At 32.4% G+C, this 27757-nt stretch overlaps 1 protein-coding gene across 1 annotated transcript in view; it reads left to right on the top strand.

Moving 5' to 3' along the window:
- The first annotated feature begins 8805 nt into the window (after window positions 1–8805).
- LOC149562105 (putative protein phosphatase 2C 25) overlaps window positions 8806–27757 on the top strand; it is a 92527-nt gene continuing 73575 nt past the window's right edge. Inside the window, exon 1 of the mRNA XM_089825650.1 lies at window positions 8806–9472. Coding sequence (XP_089681776.1) covers window positions 9181–9472 — 292 coding nt within the window. The 5' untranslated portion in view covers window positions 8806–9180. The remainder of the gene's footprint in view (window positions 9473–27757) is intronic.

Genomic DNA, 27757 nt, shown 5'->3' with positions numbered 1-27757 from the left:
ATTAGTCGATAAGCAAAGCAACACCATCTTATATATAAACCAAAATACCTTATTCTTTGGCCATTAATTTAAGATTAATTTTAATTATCTATTCAAAATAGTTAAAATAGTCAAAGGGCCCTTGGTCTACTGGTGAAGTTGAAAGGCTCACAAAGAGCCCACCAAGGATCAAGTCTTATTGATTACAAGGGCCCCAATATCTAAAAGGAAAATGCGTTTGTTAGAATAATCCATATAAAATAAAAATAAAAATAATTCTCCTAATAAAACAATAGTTAGATGATAGGCTTTTACATCGGGGCAACTCGTGATCGAAAAAGTCTCATGTTGTAGCTTGTTTGCCAATAATTTTGAACTGGTTGGAAACCTACCCCGTTGTGAAAGTCTCACTCACAAGGAAAAATTTGATGAAAATTATTTTCCGGCCAATGTTATCGGCAATCACCTGAATGTACTAGAATTATCCATTGGTCTTTTTGGCTTGCCAACTCAACTTGAATTGTCGACATGAACCCCGCCATCGCTAGTATTGCGTTCATTGTCTCTCGTGCAAGCCCTAAGAATGTGAACATGTTACTGAATTTTGTGCTAGCCTAGAAAACCAAAAAAAGCTCTAGAGTTGTTCTGAAATATTCCCAAGAGGAATGTTGTTTTGTGCAATGTGGTGATTGCGGACTCAAGGAAGGAGCGGAGGAAGCAAGCACAATTATTTTGGGAAATGCCTCACCAAGATATGGTTTTGTGCAAAACCATGATTGTAGACAATTATTTCTCAAAGAAGGTTGTTTGTCAAGACAAGTTTAATGTGTTATTTTGTACTTGGTAAATTTATACAAAAAAAAAAAAAAAATCACTTGAAACATTAAACAATAACATTGATGCAGATAATCCTATAATTTCTCGAATTTCTTTTATGTCATGGAAGCATCGGTAACAAAAGAAAGAACATGACTTCAAATTTTCTATGGGAAATTAGGAATTAATGCATGGTATTAGATTATTCAAAATCCATATGAAATGTATATATGTTTTTAGGAATCCAAAGGTTTTTTTTATAACAAATGGTATGTTTTTTCCCTCAAATATTAGCGTACAATACATATGTTGTCAAATTTCTCAAACTTGTGGACAAGTATATTTCTAAACAAATTATCGTCCCTTAAAATATTCTTGAATGCATGATATGCCCAAAATGGTTGTGGTGATGAGGCCTTGAAGCTTTTTAGAGATATGAACTTTGTTACATCACTTGTTAGAGTGAGTCATTAGACTTCTCATATATAGTGGGGAATTGTGAAGGACTTAGGAATTAAAGAAGTAAATTATAAAATTTTATAAGTAGATAAAATTCAATATTGAACACACTAAATATCAACATATTATTTGCATTTATTTAATTAATATTTTATTTACATTTATATTATGAACATTTTTTTTTTTGGGAACATTATTAGTTCTTTATATCATTTACATTTATGTAATTAATATATTATTTACATTTATATTATGAATATATTATTTTTGGGAACATTATTAGTTCTTTACTTTATTTTCAATAAATACAATTTATTTGCCATCTTAGACTTGTTCAAACAATGGATATATTTAATACATGACTCCTTAATTTAAAATTAAAATTAATGAACAAGAGAAGATCTTCATTGTTCCTTACAACATGTGTGTGTGTGTGATATACACTTCCACTATTCCTTATAGGAGAAACAAACAAAATGATCAAGAGAATTATGGATAGGTGTGGAAAGGCTTGAAGATACTTGGTTCATTTGAAAGAAAAGTAGTCCTTGAATTTTATAGGTCCACAATAACAATGTCTCATAGGAGTCATCTTAATACTGCAAATTCATTTAAGTTTGTTCTTTTCCACTCTGCTATCATTGTTCTCCAATTGCCAAACAAGATGCTTTTAATTTCATTGCCAACAAAGAAGAAAGATCTTAATTGCATTCATTTTTTGTAGACTAGTAATGTTGTGGATAAGTTTTAACAATTTTTTTCTTCAATTGATATTTACATAGATGAGAGAAGTCATACATTTTGTAGTGGACACCAACACAAGGCAACATACTTTCAAGGGTCAGTTTCTCTTACCCTCTGCCTAGGTGTAGGGCACATCTTCTTACAAGGATATGAACAAAATGGTTGTGGTTATTTCAAATCCTCGAATGGGCACCGAAAAGGTGCTTGATGTGTTCAACAAAATACAAAAATCTGGACAAAGCATGAGAAATGTGCAACTTGCAAATGATTCACCCCATTCACTTATTGACTATACCCTTACACCCACACTCGGTGCAAGCGCTAGTTAAGCCAATAGGCTTCTCCTTTGAAGGGAACCTCCTACCATAAATACAATTTAGTGTCTCACACTCAAACCATGTTTCACGTCCAAACTAGTGGTATTTTTTTTTTATCTTACGTGGTTTTTGCTTGTTTAGCTAATATTGTTCTCTTCGTTTCATTTGATTTTTTTTATTTTCATTCGCCATGAGTTTTAGTGGAATATTTTTGGAACTTTGTTGAAATTTAGGTAGAACATTTCAAGATGGTTTATGATGATTGATTAAATTAATTAAATTTTTTTAAAAAAATTAACTTTTAAATATAAAATTAAAAATTATAGTAAAAATAATGAGTATTAGTCAAGAAAAATGTTCAACATTTTCTAATATTAAAAAAATAGAAATTCTAATCTAATTTAATTTTTTATATAAACAATTCAAATATTGTCAATAATTTAATTTAAACTAGAGAATTACTATTATTCTAATCAAAATTTAAATAATATTTACATAACTCAATATATTCATTATTTAAAATTTATTCCAAACAAAAATATCCTATTTCCAACCTACTTATTATTATTAAATTTGAACTGATGTTTTTTACAATTTATAAAATTATCATACCATTTTAAAAAAAAAATTCAATAAACTTCATCAATAATCTAGAATAAATATGTTTATTTAAAATTTAATTGAATCAAAATATTTTTCTAAAAATTAAAATATTTCAAATTACACACACACACACACACACACACACACACACAAAGCTTTTAACAAAAAAAAAAAAAAACCTTATGTAACTTATCTTTTATTTTATATATATTTTTAATAGAAATATTCTGAAACATTTTAAAATAAATTTCAAATTTTTAAAATGAAAAATAAAGATATTTTTTAACTTATAAAAGATAAAATAACCAGTTTATTGAAATTAATAGCAATCTCCAATAAAGTTTTAACTACAGATTTAAAATAATTTAATATATTAATGATTTAAGGTGACTTATTTAGAAAAACATTTGAGATATTTCATTGCTTAAGTCTATGTTTGGACAAATACAAAACAAATTTATTATAAAAGTTCATAATAAATATTATTAACCATCATAAAAGTTTACTCTTAATACATTATAAGAAATAATAATAAATATTATATAATAAAAATGTTTTTGAAAATTGGAAAATTAATTTTAATTTAAAGATTTATAAAGTTAATAAGATAAAAGGAATTGAAAACAATATAGTTTCATTCATAATGATGGAATAAATAAAATAAATATGTGTCCTTTAAAACATGTTCTATTGGAAAAATATTCAACAATATAGTTACAAGATTTACCAAACTCAATGGTGGTTCTAACTTTCTATTCAATGGAGGGTAAGCTAGGATCCGTTGTAGGATTTTTGGTGTTGCCCCATCACGAGCCTATCTCAACATGCCAACAAGCTTAATTGAAGGCCTTTGAGGCCATAGAGACAAACATTGTGCAACTCATTAGCACACCATTTACTTGTTTATCTTCTATTGTTTTTATTATAATCAATGATTTGGAATCACACTTGGTAATTCATTATAAGATGAAAATGTTAAAAAAGTAACCCTAAACTTTGAAAGTTTTCACATTGATGACGAATCATGAAAGATATTTCCAAATATTACTAATAAAATTATTTTACACAATCATATCAATGAGTTAATCAATATTATTAAAATGGAAAATATCACTAATAAATTTATTTTACACAATCACATACATAACTTAATCAAGAAAATTATAATGAGCTTTACACCACTTCAAAAACATGTCAAAAACTCGCCTAAAATGCAAAATTTAATCAAATCAATGATACACAGTTTATTAAAATGATAATTTGGGAAGTTGAAAATATAAGTGTTATGAAAATCTCATAAGTAGAGATAACTTGAGGAGTTGAAAAATACCTTTGTTGTGAAGCACTTTCAGACAACCCTCGCCATTATTGTTTCATGACCAAAAATTTCATAAATCATAAGAAAAATGTAACGCCTTGCCAAGAGATCCAAAAGAATTAACCTAAAGATTTATTAAGTTTGCCAAACTTTTTTTTTTTGAACAAGAAGAATAACATACACATCAAACATAAAGTAGCAGAAGCAATAACATACAATCAACTATAAGCATACATAATAGGTTACATTCCTTAAGGATCCTAGGATGTTGAATCACATTTACATTTAATTAACACTAAGTCTAACAAATACCACATCTATATGAAAGAATAATTAAAAGTCCAAAGTCCATTTAAATGATATACATTTGTTTTAAATGCCGCTTGGCAAATAAAATTCAAAATGCTCAATCATCCATTATACATGTCATAGGGTATGAAAGGCTAAAAGAATATACATTTATAAAAATAGATTACGTCATCCTTTTTCGATCCATGATACAAAGTACAATACAATAAATTAAACCATCCATCATAAAAATATAAATATCCATTATAAGATATAACCATCCATTATAATGATACAAAGATAGAATGAAAGGAAGTGCAGACAAGGAAACTCTAGCCACAACATCAACAAACAAACCTCAATGGTAAGAGTAAAAAGCACTACCAATCGACTGCATGGAACCTAAATGGTCCACTCCCATCGCACTGAGGAGATAGTCTCAAGTCCCAAACATGATATCAATCCAAATATCAAAAGCAATCTCTAAATCCAGGAAACCCTATAAGCAATCTAACTCAAAGGTTTCAAATAAACTCGACATCTAGACCTAGAGGCATATACATACACGTAGAAAATTTATATTGCTAGTGGGCAAGTGTCAATGCATGAATCAACACTAGGGTTACCCAGCCAGTATTTTAATCCTCCAACCCCCTAGTGACCCTATGCGACACTAGTATCCTCTTGTACTGACAAGGCATACTAATGAGTCAACTCTAAGGTTACCTAGCTAGTCTTTTAATCCTCCAGCCCCTTAGTGACTTTCTGTGGTACCATTATCTTATTAATTCATTTAAAACACATTTAATGAAACGTTATTACTTATTAATCTACTTACAATGAGTTACCCTAGCAGTCACTTTGGGCCCTAGCCCCCATTGCAAGCGACTTCCCAACTTAACATACATATTACCTACCCTAGGCTCATAAAAGCACAAATCAAATAATCATAATATATCACCTCAGTCTTATACAAGTGACAGGAAAGCATCAAATGATAATTCACAATAACATATCAGTTCTTTACGAGCAACTAGAAAGCATCCCAAAATAACTGATCAAAGACTCAAAATGGTTAAGTCAAATATGTCCTAATATGACATCACCAAGAACATATCATACCAAACACCTCAACTTCACACAAGAACACTAGAAAGCAATAATGAACAATAAATATAGACTCATCATAGAACATATCAACACGTTACCATGGTCGAATTTAAAAGATCAATATCATATCATCATAACATCACAATCACAAAAAACCTAAGCCTCTGGTAGACGTCCTAAAATTGGCCAACACTCTAGTCAACCCAAACCCAAAACATAGACAACACAAAAAATAGAGTATAGGTTTCATAGTTTGGTTTGATTTGAAAACACGTAGTTGAGTTAAATGTAAGGTTTCTTTTTTCGCTTCAATGAATGTTTCGAGTACATAAAATTCTCAGTTTACCCTACAAGTTAACCCATTCATTTATTTGAATAAAATATAGAATTACCCCATTATATTTAAAGTCAATTTCCTAAAAATATTCAAAGGGCAATTATTTACTTAAATTATTAAAATAATACTTATTGATTTTTGAATAACTTATAATTTTATTAAAATCAATATTATTAAATTAATAATTTAAGTAATTTTTTAGACTTCATCAATGAACTTTTGTTATTAATTAAGCTTAATTAAATTAATTAATAATTATATAGAATAATCATATTAATCTCTCATTTAAATTAAATTAAATTAATATATTATAACTAAAACTATATTAATATTAATTAAAACTTATTAATAAAATTCTTTAATAATTTGATATTCATTAATTATTAATTAATTTAATAACATTAATAAATTACTATTAATAATTTTTATTAATAAATAATATTTAAATTATTAATAAAATTATAATTACAATTAAATTACAATTAAATTAAAATAAATAAATAAACTTTATTTAAAAAAAGGCGTATTGATTTAAAAGGCCCGCCGACCTTTGTCATGCGGTCGTAGGCTTGTTGTTACTATAGGTAGCATTCAATGCTGTTGCAACCGGTAGTCCGGCCTGTTGTCGTAGCCAATTGGTGGCAGGTATGGTTGGGGGTGGGGGTGTCATGACCCCGCCTCCCCTTTTTTTTATAATATATTAATTTTTTAAAAATATTTTTTATATAAATTATATTTTGTTTAAATTTATAAAACAATAACCCCCTCCCAAAAAGAAAGAAAGAAAGAAAGAAAGAAAGAAAGAAATAAATATCCTAAGAAATCTCTGATAGGGAAAATACAACCAAATAGTCGAATTTACTATCTAAATTTTTTATTTCAATACAAACCCATCCCTATTTAATTTTCACTTTTGAATCTGTTGAAGGAGGATTATTTGATATATCAATCTTTCCGTATACAGAAGATTTAACATGCATATTAGAATTTCACCGTATTGAAACACTCATCACAGAGAATCATTTAGAAAATCTTTCATAAACACAAAGAAGACAAGAAAAAGAAGAAACGTAATAAACTATGCAAATAGTCACAAGCATCTACCTGGACTTTGATGCTAATCGCTACGCTCAAGAAAATTATAAGAGAAATTTCTCCTCTCAAAACCTTCTCTCTTCTGAAATCCTTTCCTCTTCCAAAATTTGCGGTCCTTTGAAAATGAACCCTTAATTGGTGATAAGGAGTTCTCTCCTAAAATCAGAGCACTAATTGAGTGATCACCCGAGAGGACTCCTTGCTCACCAGACGTTAACTCATTATTATCTTTTCTTTATCTCTTTCATGCACATTTAATGAATTATAAAATATCTTTATTTAATTCACTTGACTTCTCTTTTTAAATTAATTTATTAAATTTTAAACTCATGCACACTTTATGCAATCTTTAAACTTTTAATAATTTATTATCTTTTCTACTTTTTAATTTATTTGTTACATTTTAATCTCATGCATAATTTATGAAATTTTAAAACTCTTAATAATTTAATAAATTTTCATGCTTTACTTTATATCTAAAACATTAATTGATTAAATATTTATTAATTTAAATAATAATAGTATTTAACATTTATTAAAAAATGAACTCTAAATATATTATTATTAAATTAAATAAATATTATCATGTTCTAAAATTAAACTGATAACTTTTATCCTTAAATTTAATATTATTTAATTAATTAATTCTCCAATTAATTAAATATTAAAAATATCATAATAGTTTTCCTTTAAATTAAATCGTTAATTTAATAATTTAATTTGACTTAATTAATAGAAAAATCACCAAAGACTCATAAAATAAAATACGAAAACCCATCATAGAAAAACACATACAAGATCAAACTAAAGGGTTATAATTATGAATTAACATCATTCGATGCATTCGGAAGGTAAACACTAGATACTTGTCCTAATTTTTTACGACAAATGGCTTAAAGGTTTAGGATTTGGACTTAAGAATTTATCTCCCCTCTCTTACCATTGACTAATGCGATAGGGTATGCTCATCCTGACAATTCAGAGAAGTCGATACCTGGTACCTGCAATCTGCATAAAATTCATGCACATACAAACACAATATTCTAACCTAAACAGACAATGACAAGAAGTGGTGCATCGTGTAGATCCCAACTAGCAGGTGACTATGACTCCCTTCCTCAACCACATCAGAAATGCCATATACATAAAGAAAACATACACGCACACCATACACATATAATATGGGGTAAGTATCCATAAGAAAACACATATGATAATCTATCTAACTAATCATCATCAATAACTAGAAACACTATAATAATCATTCTGCATACATGAAGTATAGAGTACCAAGTAATGTCATCATAAATCAATTGAATTTGAAACAATATTTAATAATCTCAAAACAATGCTATTAATCAACAAGCATAAACTGACCTAAAAGAGTACGACAATGATAACAAAATGCAAACTATGGTCAGACACTAGAAAAAATATGATCAACTCTTTAATGATCTATTTAATTTCAGACAATGATAATATTCATAAAATACTCTATCAACTTATCCCTTGAACCTCTTAGAAATGCAAGTCCAAGTAATATTTGAATGAATAAATAGAATTTTTTAATAATGTCCACAAGAACAAAGCAACCTATTATTACCCGCCTACTAATACAAGTACATTAGAAATGCAATGTAATGGAGACCAAAGCAACCTATGGGACCCGCCTGCTAACACAACTACATTGAAAATGCAGTGTAGCAGATTAAAAAAGGAATTCCACGTAGATGAAAATTGTTTTGGACTGCTTACTCTGGTTTGAAAGACAACTTTTGTGCGACCCTGACGACAAATGCCCTCGTCAACAATAATGTGGTGATTAAGTACGATCTGCGCCATTCCACACTGCTTCGATTTCATGCTGGACAAATTCTCGACCAAAAAGTTATGCTCCTGCTGCTCGAATGGCATGGTTTCATTTGAAGGTTTGATTGGTATATGATGATGCCGCCTAAGCAGTACCGAACCCTAAGAGATTCTGCCAATACATGGGTTTACTCTTCTAATTGACAGAGTAGTTGAATGATTATCTTCAGGCCATCCACAATTTGTTTGAACCCTGGTTCGCTGGTTAGGAGTGGGTAAATGAGGGGGGGTGGCTGAGATGAGGGATGTTTTCGTGGTTGATGAACGCGGTAGCGGCATGCTGGCGGCCTGTCCGGCAGTATGCGCGAATGTACGAGGATGAGGGCGGCCACAATGACGAGCTGCTGTGGTGCAAAGACATTTGCCAGCACGCCTGTGGAGAATTTTCCTTCGCCGTTGTGCAGGCGAATGCACTGGTGGAGGATCAAAGCCAGGTCGAGACAGGACCACACGGCACCTTTGTTGGTATTTACGACGGCCATGGTGGACCCGAAGCCTCCCGCTTTGTTAGCGATCATCTCTTCCCGCATCTCATGAGTATGCATATCTCACTTCAATTTACTCATTTATCTCATTTAATCGAATGCCAAACACATAGATTAGTAGCGGGCTTTATATTCTAGAAAGTTGTTATTGCTCTTGAAGATTTTGAATTCCAAGTTGTTAATTTGTTAAGAACATCAAGTTTTCACGATGCTTGAGTAGATGAAACAAAAGCTTCGTCTTGTTGATGGATTACACCACAGGCTTCTATTTTAATTCCGATGACGGTTTAGTCAGCAGCCACAGGCTTTATTTGAATCTTTCTCGTTAAAATGGGAGTTCATAGCTTTAAAATTTTATAGATGGGGCTGAAAGTTTCTTTCACTAGGGACTTGTTATCTCTGACGATCTGCAGCATGCACAGCATATTTAAAATTTAAATTTCTACTTATTATTAATTGTAATTACTTCTCATCTGGAAATTCTCACTTTCACTTAATCCCTCATAGATTTCATTAGCAGCGCCCTCAACTTTACAACTACCTCCTCGATGAAAACATATCCTTCTACTGTAGATCCTAAAACGCTAAATATGAATGGAAAATGATCTGTGAAAAAATACAAGAAAACTTATAGTTAAGAATTAATAACAATTCTAATTAAATATGTAACAATTCTGGTGAGATAACATCAAGTTTTCAGATTTTCTTTTATCTGGTATGAATTGTGAAAAGTAAATTATGTTTTTTTGGCCATTGATCAGAAGGCATGTCTACATTTACCCAACAAAATAGCATCTTTTAGTAGAAAGAATTATTGCCCATATATTTTACCCTATAGTATATGCGTCTTTACAAGAAAGAGTCTAAAATATATTATGAATAATCAATTTGTCATATATAAGTAGAATAGTTGCCTTGCAAAGGATCTCTCTCCATGTATTTTAGATAGATTTGATAGATGTGCTAAAAGTAGGTTATGTTATTTTCACATGGGCTTTAAGCCTTTAAAAAAATATAAAAGATATAAGTGTTTTACAATTTTTGTTAAGAAAAGAACTAAAATCAATTCTTCTGGTTAAAACTAATGGAAGTATGAATTTGTGGTGTATATTTTTTTTTCTAAATAATTTTATGAAAGCCTTATCTGCTTTTAAATTTTTTCTAAATCTTAGGTGCTTTAATTTTTTTTCCCGAAATACTTTGGTTGGAAAAAAGACCGACACTTGGAAACATAGTAAATTGATTGTATGAATGTTTAGCTCTTCTTGTGGGTTAGTGGAAAAATTGCAAATGTGCGGAAAATTGTAGAAAATTGGCATTGCATGGGCTTATTTAGTGACCTTAGATAATGGAATGTGATTCCAATCTAATATTAATCTTTTATTTAAGGAAATCATAGTCTACCTTGATGGGTTTAGGGGAGAAATATCCACCCATGTCCACCATCTCATGTTTCTTTTGTTAATGCATGCTTCTCTTTATAAGTTTTACTATAGAGTTGGGTTTGTAAAATATTGCAAAAGTAAGATCTCTTGAATAATGTTACTTGGGGTTGTTTGAGACATTGCTAGTCTAGCAAAAGGCTCTCACAAGATATTATAGATGGATATGAGACATGCTCTTGCTATTGCTCAACTCCTTCACTTTGATTTTCTTTGGGGAGGGTTTGCTATCCACAATTGCTAGCTTTCAAACCATGCACTTATATTCTTGAAGATATGTCTAATGATCATAATCTTGAATTTTGCCTATCAATATTTATTTATTTATTTGAAAGTGAATCCTTCTATTTGTATTCTTTCATTCACCTTTCAGAAGAATTAGTATTAATGACACATAACCTTTAATACGGTCTCCCTTGTTGTGACAAATGATCACATCTTTTCAGTGTTATTAGGTGTGGGAAAAAAAGGGCCTCAATTTGGGGATGGCGGGGGGAGGTTTCATAGTATACATATATGACCTGAAATGCTAATTATGAAATGATACTTCAATATAACATACCAAATATAGTTGAACAATGAATATAGAAGATTGAAATGCAATTCATGAACCATAAGTTCAAATTTGAAACTTTATAATCACTGACCATTGAACTTAGTAACATATTAATAGTAAGTTGTAACATTAGCAACATACTAATAGTAAGTTGTTACATTAGTAACATTAAAGTTTTAAACACAATAATAATGATAAATAAAATATATAAATCATGCATAGTACCAAGTAAGTCAACCATTGACTATCAACTATTAAATGACGAAGATGAAAGATTCAAAATTCATTTTTCAAATTATAAATATGATATATCATAAAGATCAAGATGCTCATGATTACAATGAGCAGAGTAGCATGAAACAGTGAAATGAAATAATGTATCATGGCCATATCAAAGTGAGTACAATCTACAAAATGTGAATAATGAGAATGTAGGGGTGGGAGCTCTCTAATCATCCCTTAAGCCAAAGTCCTCATTTCTAGAACTAGTAGACTCATGGGTAAGATAATATTAAAAAAATTGAAAAAATTGACTTTTGAACATGGGCGCCGGATGCACCTAGTGCATTGTCACCTAGAAGCACCCAGTGGGCAGCTGCTGGGTGCGGCTGCGGTGCTGCGTCACTCTGGCGGCAGCAACGGAGCATGGGTGCACTACATACCCGCACATGAGACGTATGTGCACCCGGTGCACCGAGGTTTGCATCTTTTCCTCTACTCTACTGAAAATGTGTGCGAGCCAATTGATACCACTTTTCCCTTCCACTTGTGGCACCTGCCCCACTCTTTTTTCAAGCTTCATTCAGTCCTAGGAAGTAAAATCTTGAGTCTGCAGTGTATAGTTTTTAGTGTCTGCAAAGAACAATTGATATGAGACCTGTTATTTCAGTGATCTTATGATGAACTTTTTTTATAAAGCTATTGTTGTCCATCTAGTTGTATTTGTTAGGTCCTTTTTGGTTAATAAGCTGACTGGAATATTTGATCGTAAAATATGTTAGGCTTTTTTCTACACCCTTTTATAGTAGTTTACAAATGATGAAAAATTATTGTGATAGGTTTTTTTAATCATGCTGTATAATTTGTGTCCTAGTTGCTGTTCATGAAGTTTATGTACCCTTATCTTCCCTTTCATTACCTTGTTGTTTATAAAAGTATAAATTAGCTGGAAGATTGAATTGATGAATGACTTTAAGTGTTTCTCTAACTGGGTGAACTGTTTGTTGTTTTGAGTGTTTCTTTAATGAGGCTTCTCTCTCTCCTGAGAAACTTTATTTAATCAGTTTGTTGTTTGGTCTGGCTGATACAATTCAAATGTTGTTTCTCCTTGAAACTTTAATATGTGGATTCTGGTTCAATGATGTCTAAATTTACTAGTTGTTTCTCCTAGAAACTTTAATATGTGGATTCTGGGCCAATGATGTTTACATTACTATTTCATTGGGTTATGTTTCAGTACTCAGTTGCAACGAGGTCAGTAAGCCTATGTACAAATAGCTCAATTTTAGCTCTGTAGTCAAAGGCTGTGGTCTTGTCAATGTAAATATGCAGTTTAATATGAATACTAGCTATAAAATAGATTGACAAATACAAGCTCTTTGCTAACCAAGAAGTTGAACTGTATTGAGGATGTTTTATGATGGGGGAAACCAAAGTTTATCCAATTGATTGTAGTTTCTAATTTTGAAATTAGTATGTGGGTTTCGTTTTAGAGATTCCAGGCTGTGATTGTGATACTTACTATTTATATTAAGTCAACTGGGTTCTGTATTTCTGGCATTTCAGTTTTGGACTTGCGACCTATCACTAAGATGAAAGATCTATATGTCACTTTATTATTATAAGACCATATTATTATCTTATATGGAAAAAGGACAATTTTAAAAAAAGAGATCAAAAGATAAAGGACAGGCAGGCGAATGTGAAGAGTCACCAAGTTGTGCTTAAAAGAAGAAAGATGAGCTTATTTCAGCATACTTAGTTTTATGAGTTTGGATTTCATTTTCTCCCTTGGAGAGTTTTGGAAAGCTTTAGCTTTCAACAGGTGAGAGGACGGAAACCCTCAAGCTTGGAGACAATGTACACAAACCCACTGTTGCTTGGAGACATCGCGTAGGTATTTCACATAGTGCTTCAGGCTCATATTTTTGATATCCAATCTTACTGTGATTTCTGTAACTACTGCTGGATTCTATGATTGTTTTGCTGTAGAAATTCAATGCAATATTAGTTCCGAAAATTCATTTGTGCTGGAGATTTGAATACAACATTATTTCAAATTTATATTTCTGTTGGGTATTTTATATTGTTTATGTTATTTTGCTGGCTAAATAGGAAATTTGTTGCATTCTCATATCTATTAAAATTTCTGAGTAATGTTTTGAGAAATTTGGAGGAAAATATTCATTGGCTATACTACATGAGCAGCATTCAAATAAAGTCAATATTAATATAACATTCTTGACACATGTAGCCTCCATAGACAAGGACAACGACATCTAGATGAAAGAAACCTAACTAACCTAACAGCACACCTCTCGGGGAATTTAATAAGATGAGTTTTACATATTCTAACATCTTGCACAAAGACTTAAGGTCAAGGTAGTATTCATGTTGAAAAAGAGTGGCTCCAATATTGATGGTTTCAAAAACTCCTACTATGTGGATCGATGTGCAACTTGTTTAGAAAATATTGAAGATAATAATCTCTTAAGCCTTTGCAAAAGCCTCATGATCCTGGACTTGTATGTCTTGCATATTAGTTTGCAAAGTCCTAGTTTCAAAAGCTAATGAAGTTGGTCCTTTAAAAAATGATCCATTATGAGTGGTTCACATCCTCCCCAATCAACATCTTCTCCAAGCAAAAATATCAAAGTCCTTGTTTAAACATGTGACATTAAATATTTCTTCCAGGCCTTCTTAAATTGTAGAAGTTTCCTTTTAACACAAATTATATTCAGCCACATCTCTGATTGAGCTTATCATACGCAAAACAATTTTAAACCTAAATCTTGTTTGACTAACAGCTTTTTGGTCTTCGTATAAAGTTGGTTTATCAATTTGAGCTAGTTACCACAATTTCAGCATCATTAAGTTGATTTTGAGTAAGACATTGGGCCCAAAATGTGTGTTAGAGGGTCTACAATTTTAAGCATCACAAATTTAATTACTTAGAAAATTTTCTGCTTCCATTGATTCAGTGGTTTTATGAGAATTTTAACAATGAATTTGTGTCCTTCATCTGCCCCTAAAATCTTTGTCCCTTTCAAACATATTGTAATGACATTAATTAGGGGTTTGTTTCTACTATTTCCATCCCTTAGAAATGATGGTCACATTTTGGCCCATGAATTCCTAATGCATTACATTGAAGTACATTCACATTTTTTCTAGCTAGTAAGGTGGTGTTTACCTTTTAATAGTTCATATCTTTAGGATCCATGTTGATTCCCTTAATCAAACCCATGAATCTAGTGACCCAGTGAGTTTAAAGAAAGCCCATCGGAGGTAGTATAGTTTGCAATGAGCTGATTGGCATTGTTCCTCTTCTCAATTTGGATGCCTTCTCTAATGGGCCTGCATTCCTTTTCTTTTGTGGCTAAAAGAGGTATCGTTTTTTTCTTGACAAGATGTCAGTAAAAATGGATATGTGATAAGCATACTGGATTAGAGGATGTGGATTCTAGTGGCTTGTTCAATTGTTATTCTATTGGACAAGGGGTGAGATTTCAATTTAGATTTTTTGCCTGCTTTATATCCTTCCCCTTGCTCTTTGATATATGCAGAATTTGTGCCTCTCCCAACTCATGTCTTGTTGGCCCACCACAAACTTTGATTGAGAATCAATTGTTCACATAGAGACTTTCATTTAAGTATACAATGTCTTCAATTCATTCCAGTAGTCATTCAGCAAAAAGCAAGACACTTCAAGTTAGTTAATCATTATGATGTGCTCATTTCTTGTCTCAGCCAACAACCTTGCAGCTGTACTTTTTTTAACATTGTGAGTTGAGATTCTGTGGAAATTTTAATGACAAATTTTGCATTGTTCACCTACACTCAGAATCCATTGTACTTAAAAGCATTGCTTTAGGGCACATTGCAGTGATATTAATTAGGGAATTTTTAAATTATCTTTTGGTTTCCATCTAGTAGAAATGATGACATCCATGTTTTGGCTCATCAATTCTTCATGGGCTGCAATCAAGTAGCTACATGGTTTTGTCCGATTTTGCTAGTTCAAGTAAGGGGTTTGGAACAGGTTTGCCAGTATAGCAATTTTTCTCCTTGGGTTTGGTTGTACAATTTGTATAAATATTAAAAATACAAATATTCATAACCATACACAAAATTAGTGACATGTAACATATATATAAATAGATATGAATATAAACGTAATTTTTTTTGATTAGTACTATATAATATGTTAAAGGATAAATAAATAATTTTATAATATTTACAAATATTCATATAGAACAGATTATCAGTATAATTTGGGGATGGCCTCACAATGTGACAGTTGTCCTGAACCTTGTAAAAGGGGAGATCATGCGTTTGATTCACATCAATGATGCCCAGTTACGACATGAGCAAAGAGGTATCTTGGATGGTAGTATTTTCTTGGCCTTGCATGAGTTTACGAAGGAAAAATGCATGGTTCGGGTTTCCATGCTGGCAGTTTTATTGCACAATGGCCCAACCCTGTGTGATGCAGACCGGTTCTGGCAAACACGTACTTGGCAGACAATCATTTGAAGTTTAACATGAGTGATAGGGGACGAGAGATATAAGGAGGTTTGATGGGATAAGGAATGATAAGCAAATGGGAGATATAAGGAGCAAGGTTAGATAAGGAGAAGGTATGGAGGGATAAGGAAGGTGCTCAAATCGACCACAAAATGAGGCTGGCAGGCATGGACTTTGGAGCATTAAGGAAGAGGATTGTAGACATCTGCAGTGAAATCTTTGAGGCATTAATACCTCGACATTAGTTAAAATATACGACCACGAGGATGTGGTCCTCCAATGTGACTCCACTGGTTGATAGTTCTAGTCAAAAGCCATTACTGACCCCAAAAAATTAGTTTAATTTAATAAATGTACTTTTTTTTATCAAATTAATAAATATTAAATAAAAACAATATATTACATAAATATTAAATAAAACCCTACAACATAGATAAAAACAGGTGAAGAAATTATAATAGTAAAAGCAACTAAACATTAGCATTTCTACTTTCATGTCCTTGAAAAAGTAATAACAAAATGGAGATGGAGTTGTAGTGCGAGGGGTTGATTTTTTTCTTTTAGATAAATAAGTGTGGCCTTTGAGGGCACTTTCTTTTATCTCTATGAGCAAGCTTCATACCAAAACCTTTACTGTCATATGGAGTAGGGCACACAAAAATGAGATTCCTAAGAGAAACTCACATACTACAATAGATGCATCATAGCTAAAAAGAAACACAAAGAGAACCTAGTTACAATAATTAAAACTTGTTGGTTCCCAAAACCATAGATTGGAATCCTATGAGCCTTGCCAACTCAATGCTGGGATTCCAACAGGTTGAAGGCCAACTTGACAGGACTAATCAGTCCAGCTCAAGTCCTCTGCGCTTCTGGCTCTGCTGGGCCAAGTTGGGCATGCCAACTCCCAAGGTGGCTTCTTTAGCCTTGAGATATTTTAGAGCAGATAATCCGATTTAAAATGCAACAAAATACTTCCAAATGGAAAGGTGTTAAGGAATCTTCGAATTTGTGCCACTCTATGCAATATGTTGAAAGTATATTGACTTCAAAACTTCAATAATCAATTCAAAACGGAAGATGATTCAAACAGAATGTGTCTCAGTTTTCAAATATTCTGAAATACATTTGTTGAAAATGTAATTATTTGAAAATAAAGATATTAAATAAAAATGTTTTAGATAAAGATGCTTTTAAATATTTGTGTTCTGAAACTAATATGGGGTGCAAAGTAGATATTAATTTCCCAACAAACTTAATAGTGTATCAGATTTCAGGTTTCAGAGAATAATAGCGTATGATTATATTTCTTAAATTTTTTTTCTGGTGTCTTATGCATTTTTTGCATCTCCTATTTATAAAAACCAAAGGGTGTGAGTAAACACACACATCACTTCATGACATTCGAAACTACCTAATTGGTTGCAATTGTTTAATCATATGACAGATATCGCAACCTATTTTATTTACTCATCTTCTTGTTTTGCCAATATGTGATGATGCCTGCATATTAATTATCTTGTCAAGGATGCAGTAGACGGATTTCAGCGCTGGAAGGTGGCTCTCAAACATCATCATTATTTTTTTATTTGAGATGTGCTCTTGTTCATTTGATAGTGATGATCACTTCTCATCCTCCTACCCGCACGTGCCTTTTAAACGATAAAGTATATTATGCCTCTCAAAGAGTGCCCAGTCTGAGATTGATCTTGGATAACAATCCATGATGGTATTAAAAATTGAAATATAATTTCCTGAATATTTCCATTCCCTGTAGAATCTATCGAAATCATATCTTAAGGTGCCTTTACTTTGATCGTTAGAACCATACATAGTCGCCAACATATGCACGATATGTCTCATTTTAACTATATTAATGACAATTTATCCCTCAAATCTGATGGCTCCCTAAGATATGAAAGACACACTTTTGCTGTGTATGTAGATTTGATTGTCGATGATTTCATATCAGTACATGATGCATAAATTTGACTTATTTTGATCATGCTACACCAACTTTCTTTTAAAAAGCGGTTACCACTATTTTGTCTTATTGTGCATAGAGACTATTATCTATTTTTTAATTGTTGCAAGCCTTCTCCATTAGCAGCACAAAGAAGTGCAAAGGTGGCACCCCATTCCTAGTTGGAGACAAATGCACTCCTGGGCCACTGACGTCAGAATTGCCCTTATTATGCAGTGTGGATTATCATTCATATTTTAATAAGAGAAGTATGTCAAATTGGTGCTTGGGCATATACAAATCTGTTCGCCACCATTTCTTGTGCAAGATTTTGCCGGCTTCCCGACACGTCCATATTCTGATACTTGGCATGCTCCCTTCGGGTGATAAGGAGATGAATATGACACAACTATGCCATACTTCCTGTCAAAATCAGAAAAATCATTCTAAAACACATGCCATTGTCTGCACTAATTTTCCATGGAACTCTAAACCCAGTGAGGATATTCTCTGTGATAATCTTGATTACAACTTTTCTCATGGATTGTCAGGTACGTATGGCTTCTACCCATTTGGTGAAGTAATTGGTTGCCACCAAGATCCAACTATGACCTCCACTTAAATTTTCGCTTATCTCTCCTATAAAGCAAGGTCACTGAGAGACGGGGAGACTTCGAGGTCTCTGGTACTGGTACTGGTACCGGTACGGCAATTTTTCAAATAGGAGATGAGGGTACTTGGAGACGACAATTCTTTTATTTTTATTTTTTTAATATTATAAAGAGTCTAATGCTAAAAGTAAATACAAAATTTGAAAATAGTAATACTGTAAGACTAAAAGACTAAAGTAAATAATAATAGTAATGTCACATTAAAAATTAAAATAGACTCATAGAGTCAAAGATTTCAAAACTCACATGATCACAATATTGTATCTCATAGACATATTTGTTTTTCGAATATTGCATATGATCACCATCATATCAGATTGATAATCACTGAGATTATCATTAGATATTCAAATTTTAAATTCAAAAAAGTATAGTTTGATGCTGAATTGCTGATATGCAAAAAAAAATGAACACTTTGTACAATAAACAGAAAACAGAAATATAACTAGTATTAGTATGTCGATGGTACTATCATCTACTCCACAAGGTTGTGATCATCCATCTCAAGGTTTTCAGCTATCATGCTCTCCAAAAAATCATCATTCTCCAACTCAGGTTCCTCTGATGGTAGTAAAACCGGGGGCAAATCATTAAGACCATTTAAAGTTATTAATTTATTAAATAAAATATTTTAAATGATTTAATCATTTAAATTGTCGGTGGTCTTAATTTTTGCATTAAAAACATTAAAAAGAGGGGCTAAAATATATAAAATTATTTAATATTATATATTATATATTATATTTATATTTTATTAGGAGACTTTGGGGAGACTTCACTTTTTGGATTAGGAGACGGGGACACTTCAGGAGACTTCGTCATGAAGTCTCTAACCTTTTTTGAGGTCTCTGGAGACGCGAAAAGTCTTCGAGGTGTGTCTCGGTTTCTGAAACGCAACTTTTAGGGGGGAGACGGGTCTCCTCGTAACCATGCTATAAAGTCATTCCACCACATTTGGAAAGGTTTATCTACTTGCAAGGTTCTTAAGGGGAGAGCACCATCATATTTCAGCTTCATGGAAAACTTTTGGCATGCTTCACACTTTCTTACATACGCATGGCAATCCTTAAAGAGTTGTGGCTAGTAGCACCCTACATGTAATATTTTATGCGCTGTAGTCTTTGCTGAAAAGTGGCGACTGTAAACTCCATGTATTTCTGTAATAATAGTTTCAATTTGATACATATCTAAATAGAAAAGTAAAACTCCATCTCAGTTTTCCCAATAAGTCACCCTAAATGAGGATATATTTCGCAGCTTGAAGCCTAATGGTTCTTTTTTGATTGTCATTCAAGCTTTCATTACATTTCATATGCCTTAAATAGTAAACTATATCATTGTACCAAAGGCATCTTTCAATTCTAGCTTTAGTGTGCTTAGGATCGACTTGATTAACTTGTGCAGCTTCCAAATTAGTTTCAGCCATAAGTTTGGCTAATACTTGTACTCTTACCAACTTTGTGATTTGAATATCAATGTTGAGTTCTTGAATCTGATTTATCCATGTGCGTCTTCTTCTAGTAGTTTCAGATTGTTTAATGATGTCTTTGATAGTCGTGCTAGGTAAATAAGCAACTATTTCCGCTCCAACAATGTAAGGCCTGAAAGATTTAACTGCCTTGACAAGAGCTTATGCTTGTTTTTCGTTGATGTCATAATTATGCTTGACAGTTTGCAAATTCTTGCTGAAGAATGCAATCGACTGCTCATGACCTTCTTCGTTCTTTTGCAACATAACTACAGCTATTGTATGATACAAAGCAAAAGAGAAAATTTGGAAAGGTTTCTTGAAATTAGGAGATTTGAGCACAAGAGCTTCTTTTATAGCTTTCTTTATTGTTGCGAATGCATCAATGGCGTCATTGTTCCATGACATCTTAGCCCCCTTTTTCAACATCCTAGCTATTGGTTTAATGATTTCTGCAAAGTTAGAAACGATTTGATTTTTCCAAAAAATGATTGGATAGCCTTAGCCGTTTTGGGTATCTGAATATAATTAATAGAGGCCACTCTCTAGGGATCTATTCTTACACCCTCCTTAGATACAATGCCCTAAAAGCTTCCCTTCTGTGACTCTGAAGTGACATTTTTGGGATTGAGGGAAATTCTGTATTCAGGGGCTCTTATAATTTTTTATCTAAAGTACCTGCAATGGTCTTCTTTCTCAGAGAAAGTGGTAAGACCGTCTTGATGCACTACCAAAATTAAATCAATTAATCCTTCAAATGCAACATCCATTGCTCTTTGAAAGTAGCCCTTGCGTTAGTCAAACCAAAGGGCATTCTGACATACACACAAGTCCCCAAACCGAAGGACATTCTGACATAGATGCAAGTCCCCCAAGGAGTAGTAAATGTTGTTCTGCATTGTTCAGACTCCATGACTTTAACTTGGTTATACCCTGAGAAACCATCCATTATGGATGGTAACTCAGTTTCGACAACTTTATGTAATAAAATCTCCATGTTAGGTAGAGCATAATTATATCTTAAGGATGAAATATTTAGGTTTTTAAAGTCCACACATAGCCTAATATTGCCGTTTTTCTTCCTGAATGAAACGAGATTAGATAGCCAGGTTGAATGCTTGATAGGTTTAATAATTCCAACATCTCTTAACTTAATTATTTCTTCCTTCATTTTGGGAGCTAAAGTTGGGTTCATAGGCCGTTGTCTTTGTCTAAAGGGTTTAGCTTCAGGTTTTAATGGTATCTTGTGTTGAAACAAATCCTCTCTATTAGTTTTTAGTTCATCATAACTCCAAGCGAAGACATGCCTATATTTTCTGAACAAAGAAATTAGATCAGACATTATTTTGGAAGACAACTCTTTACCAATAAAAATGTTCTTGGGAGCATGTTCAGTTCCTAGATTAATTTCCTCAATATCATTCTGAATCTTAGTAGACTTGCTAGGTTTGAAACTTTCTTGTTCATAAAAAATTCTTTCTAGAGCTACCAAACCTTTAGGTATCTTATTTGTTTTAAGTCGAACTATCTTTTTACCAAGTAAGACTTCCTTACCATCTTGTTCCTCCACATACCCATTTCAATTAATGTTTGGATCCTCATAATTTTCCTCGCAAGTCAAAAATTCGAGATCTTTATTGTCTTCAAACACCTTCCAGTTCTACACATTCTCTGGTGTCAATGGTCTATTCATCTCCACCTACACAATCTCATCAAGTGGAAAATCCATTTGTCTAATAGCAAGGTTAGCCATAATATCAGCAAGGAAATTACTAGATCTATATATCCATTTATTAGAAAATGCATCAAAGTGTTCTATTAAATCCCAAATATAATTCGTGCACTATTTTATCCTGAGATTTCTAGCAGTAATTTTTAAAAAAATTTGAAATACAATTAAATCCGAATCTCCTAGAACAGAAATCAATTTAATCCCATATACTTATGCAATATTAAGACAAATTATTAGTGCTCCGTATTTAGAGGTTTTATTTGTGCATTCAAATTTTACTAAAAATGAATATTTGAAGGTCTTACCTAATCCCATTACATTCTTTGCTGCAAGCCCCATAAAAGTACATTCATCATGTATTAGCATGATTTTCCTGTACATGTAATTCAATCGGGTCAACAACCCGTTGGTTCCCAAAACCGCAGATTGGAAATCCAAGAGCTTGCCACTTCTTCGATAGGATTCCGTAATCAATTTTGGCCAACTTGACAGAATTGAATGGTGTAATCCGAGTTCCCTACACTTCTAGCTCTGTAAGCCCAAGGCGGGTGCACCTGATCCTGGACAACAACTTAGATCCAAGATGCTTAAAGCAGATTGATTAGAATTTGAATGGAAGTTTCCTAAATGACAAGAATTGTAGAAAACTTTAAACTTGCAAATTATGAGTTAAGAATAATAAATGAATAAATGAATGTTTTTAAAATAAGAATAAGTATAGATTTTGTGCAACAAATGATTATATGAATTCTTCAAACGAAAGAAATGAAACAGTTGCTAGCATATGGATTATGAATCAAGAGTAATATAAGGACCAGTGCTTAATTAAATAGGCAAACAAAGTCAATATTATAAGTTGAAACATACAACTTTATAAAATTCAATGTACTTAAATTATTAACAGATTAATAATCTAGACACGACGGATCAATTATATGAACACAATTTTAAACTAGTCTAGAATGCATTTTAACTCCTTTGGTTGGGAGACAAACTAGACATAAATAGGGAAACAATTAAATATTTCACAATATCTATGTTTATCAAGCCAATCCTCTTATCCGAAAATTAAAATATTTATAGAAATTAGAAAATATTTACAAAGGAAACTTAATAATATTTCGAACCCTAATGCTTTTACGCAAATAAATAAAATAAATGCACTTATTGGTTATGCAGAAAACGAAAATACAATGAAGATACTCATTACTGATAATCGATAAACCGCAATTCGATTCCAAATCGTATATAGAAATTTCTACTCAATAATCCAACATCCATAGGCTTAGCTCAAAAACTCATTCTTTGCCAATGAAAGAATAATATATCAAAGTGCATAGGATATGTAAAAATCTGTATATGAAATTGAATTGTGTCCTCTATTGGTTTTACATTTTATATTTATATAATGACGAGTTGTCAGTTACTCTTTTAAGCATCACCTCTTTTCCTAACAAACCATTGATCATAGCAAACACAAGATTTTAATATAACTTCTGACTAAGAGTTTCTTTTTTAAATTTCATAATTTATATCCCTGAACTTAGATTAAATGGTTCGATTGATGCTAGAATAAAAAAGGCTCCCCACGCTTCGTTCCGACAGATTCTTCTCTTTAAATTTCTCAATAGGATGGATGTGGTTAACTATCTGTAAATACGCCAAGTACTCCTCCAGACATCCTAGATGAACATACCCAAAATATATAATAAGAATTTTATCATTCCAATGCCCGATTCTGTTATCTAGCCTTTAGCGTGCATTCCTGCAAAATCAAAGAAATATTCAGATGTGAATATAAATGCAACAAGAATTGACAAGGAGTAACAAGTGACACAAGATCCCTAATACTCCTGATAAAAAGTATGTGACTGGAATGGTGTGACTGTTGATGATTTTTATGGCTCTGTTCATTCTTGTGTGATCTGCCTGACTTCGGTGCTCCTGTATTGAGAGCTTCATACGATTGATTGCCTTTTCCTTATGAAGACTCCCAATGATACATATTTCGTACAAACTCCAATGAAATGGCACAAAGACGACTGTGTGGTCATGAGGGCATTAATGGGTGCATAAATTCACTTTTGACGTGGAGTCTCTGTAGATCTCTCTTGTTGTGTTTGGTTTTGGACGCTATTTGAAGATGCCGCTCTTTTCACTGTAATATCTTGTGTCAGTATGTTTGATGGAGTATATACCCTTGCATAATAGATCAAACCTTTATCTTTTGTATTTGCTGGCTATGTTTTTGGTAGCTTTCTTTTGCTATGTTATCGTTGCTTTCCATATTTATTTATCGAGCACCATCCTCCATCTTTTGTGAAACCCTTTTAGACGGTTCCTTCCATGAAATCAACTTCTCATCATTCTGCCTGTTTGTGTATGGTCTCATCAGTTGAGAGAAATAAAAGGAATATCGGTTATCATTTTCTCCAATGACCACTTTTCTCCAGAACGATATAACTTGACAACATTAATGCTGGAAAGTGAATATGTAAAGGAGCGATCAAATTCACAATGTGAAGAAGACAGCAGTATCATAGTTCGAAAATATTTGGATACCAAGCTCAAGATTTTGATGCAAGGCCATGTGAGATTTGTTCAATCAAATATCTCCTCTCACAAGTATCCCACAAGGCTTTTTAACATCTTGAAAGACATATCAAGGCTTTTCAAGATCTCTTTAGATTCAAGAATGTAATGTTTATGATCTTCAATTCAAAATCTATGCCATTCATGAACAAAACTGTGGAAACTAAATTTTCTGTGATGACTATTTTGACTAGGTTGCTTCAAACAGTCAACCATTTTGTTCATATATATGCAGACTGTTATAATGATTTGCTAAGCATTTCTTTGTATCATCATTAACCATGTTTGGAAGTTCTGTCTCATATAATCAGTGTATGCAAATTTCAGAGAAATATTTTATCTGAATCAAAGAAATAAGAATATATTTATATTTCCAATCCTCAAAGATTGAAGAGGCACATATTTGGTTGTATGCTTTTCTGTCATCAGGTTAAAAAAACTCTAGGCGTGTTTACTGTTCCATTAAATGTTTTCTGCAGTCCTTAGCAGCCTCAAATGTCTATAGAATTTGCAGCACAATTCAAGAAGATTATTTTTCAGATAACATGAACATAGTTGCTTTTCAGATTTGTATCAACCATTGCTCTTTCTCTCATTGCTTTCCAGACGGAGGATTGTGCAAATGAATGGCCTCTTTTGATCTGTCTTATATCCAGTACAGTGTGACATGCTTTATTGACTGCCTTGAGTTTGAGATTCAATGCATGACCAAGTGCAGATGTTTATTTTATGCTTTTGATTACCCAGTCTAATATAATCTGGTCTGTAATTCAGTATTTCCTTATGTATGTAAGGATGCCCCTTCTCTGTTGCAACATGAATAGGTGCTATTCCCTTCCCATTAAACTCATAATAGGCAGAAGAATCCACTTTTAGCAACTCTTGTACCATTTCTAAACGTCCATCTTCCCTAGATATAGCCAAATATAATGGATTGCTCCAAGTGTACGATATCTTTTGGAGGTAGACACTTTAAGCAAGTTTTTCATTCCTATTTCGGCATATTGTAAAATATCATTATAAAAGATTTGAGAGTGTGCTAAAAATGGAGGCCAAAAATTTGGACTCCATCACAACCTTTAAAGCTGGTTTAGATATACTCACTTGAAAGTTATCCATATTGGATTGGCAGAAATTGACTTCGGAGTTAGGGTTAAAATCTTCAACTAAGTAATATGATCTGGGCTCTCTTTCAATTCTGATTTCTTTACCACCCACTGGTATAGTAACCTAAGATAAATCCAGTTGAATGTGTCCTACCAGGTTGGATCATTGTCGAGATAGTAACATACCATAATTTGCTGGAATTTCTACAACAGTAATGTCAGTCCTATATGAAATCTGAGGAAATGCAGCAAATCTAAATTCAACATTCTTCATTATACTGACTACAGAAATAGATCTATTATCCATAGCATAACATTATCCATAAGAAGTATCCACTTTAAGACCAATTTCTTTCATTACATTTGCAGACATAATGTTAACTGCTGCTCCAGAATCAATCATGCAATTCTTAACTAATCTATTATTAATCAACAATGTTAAATAAAAAGGATCCACTTGATTATGGTTTTTATTTAGTGTAGTCCCTAAATATATAATAGGATATTGCTCATTATCTCTTTTATCATTTTCATCATTTACATCTTCTAGGCTAGATAGAATCTTCACAGTCTCCTTCTTGTAATCAGGAAATTTCATCATTTCCGTTAGTGGGACATTAACTTTTAATTGAGACAATGGATGATTCATAAAAGATTGACAATTAGAAATCTTCTTACCAGTATTGTGCTTGATCGATGCTTTGCTTATCTAGGAGGCTGAAAAGTATCTAGTTGTTTACATTGGTTCCGATTGTTGATCTTCCTTGACGTATCTCCTTGCTGTGGGGCTTTTGCAAGTATGCCAACTGGATTACCTTGATCAGTACCTGTGGGTTTATTTCTTCGTTGATATGTTTGTTTGACTTGCTCAACGACTACAATAGTATATGCTTTTCTTTCCTCATTTGTCATCCTTTTAAGAGTAGGCACTTCCTCCTCATCTGAAAACACTTGTTGTATATGATGTTGCTGATGAAGTCTTCTTGAATAAAAATCTGAAGCATGATCCTCGTAAGAATACTCTTCATCTCTTCCCCATAAAGGTTCAGATGACAAAGCATTAATTGTTTGTTGATCCTCTGTCTCTTGATTCTCTTTCTCTAAAATAGATTGTGCGACAACAGAGTGATCAGGTACATGAGGTAATCTGCAAATTTCACATCATGGCCCATCTTCAACTATGTTAACTTTCTTCAATGGTTCAGGAGTATCCTTAACATGATTAGGCCTTTTCAGTTTTCCATCTTTCGAATTTGTATTATATGGCATATCATGTAACCTCGGTCTATCATTTCTCTACAACGGTGGTCTTTCATTTCTATTTTGCCTCATCTTTATATCCTTTATCATATCCATTATCTCTTTCAACTCATCCTTTTTAGGGGCTTTAGAATTATACAACTTTACATCATCTCTCTTGTTTACTCTACCAACCACCTTTTTGTTCTCTATCATTGTGGCTATCTTGAAAGCTTGTGGTAGAGAACAAGGTCTATGAGACTTTATCTCATAATGAGTCTTACTATCAAATGCGCTTAAATAAAAATTAATCAAGAAAGGATCAATGGGCCTGATTTCTCTCAGGATTCTGTTCAACCCCTTGTTGAATCTTTTGTTGAATTCCGAGGCTGGCTCATTCACATTCTTTTTGATACTCCTTAATTCATGTGAAACAAATGACATATCATTGTGATCCCCGAATTGCTCTATGAATTGATCGACAAAATCACACCATCTAGTTATGGATCTATTAGGAAGTCTCCTATACCACTTTGCTGCATCTTCTGTTAAAGATTGCACAAAAAGTTTCATTAAAAAATCTTCGTGATCTTCTTCCAACTGCTCAATTGTATTCTTTAGATTAATGACTTGTTGCTTAGCAAGTTCAACTCCATTGCCGGAAAATTTCGGAATGGCTTATCTTAGATTGTTAGAAATTGGATGGGGGTATCCTCTTATCCCATCGAAATTGAGTTGTCTGTACCTTTCAATAACCATAGGTTGTGTTACAATATGATTTCTCATCCCTTGATTTTGCATCCGATAACCTTTGTTATTTTG

This window comes from Cupressus sempervirens, chromosome 4 (genome assembly GCF_028749045.1).
Source record: "Cupressus sempervirens isolate cs-2001-9-10 chromosome 4, ASM2874904v1, whole genome shotgun sequence".
NCBI classification, from domain to species: domain Eukaryota; kingdom Viridiplantae; phylum Streptophyta; class Pinopsida; order Cupressales; family Cupressaceae; genus Cupressus; species Cupressus sempervirens.
The sequence above is the reverse complement of the archived record's forward strand: the minus strand, read 5'-3'. Positions and strand labels throughout refer to the sequence as shown.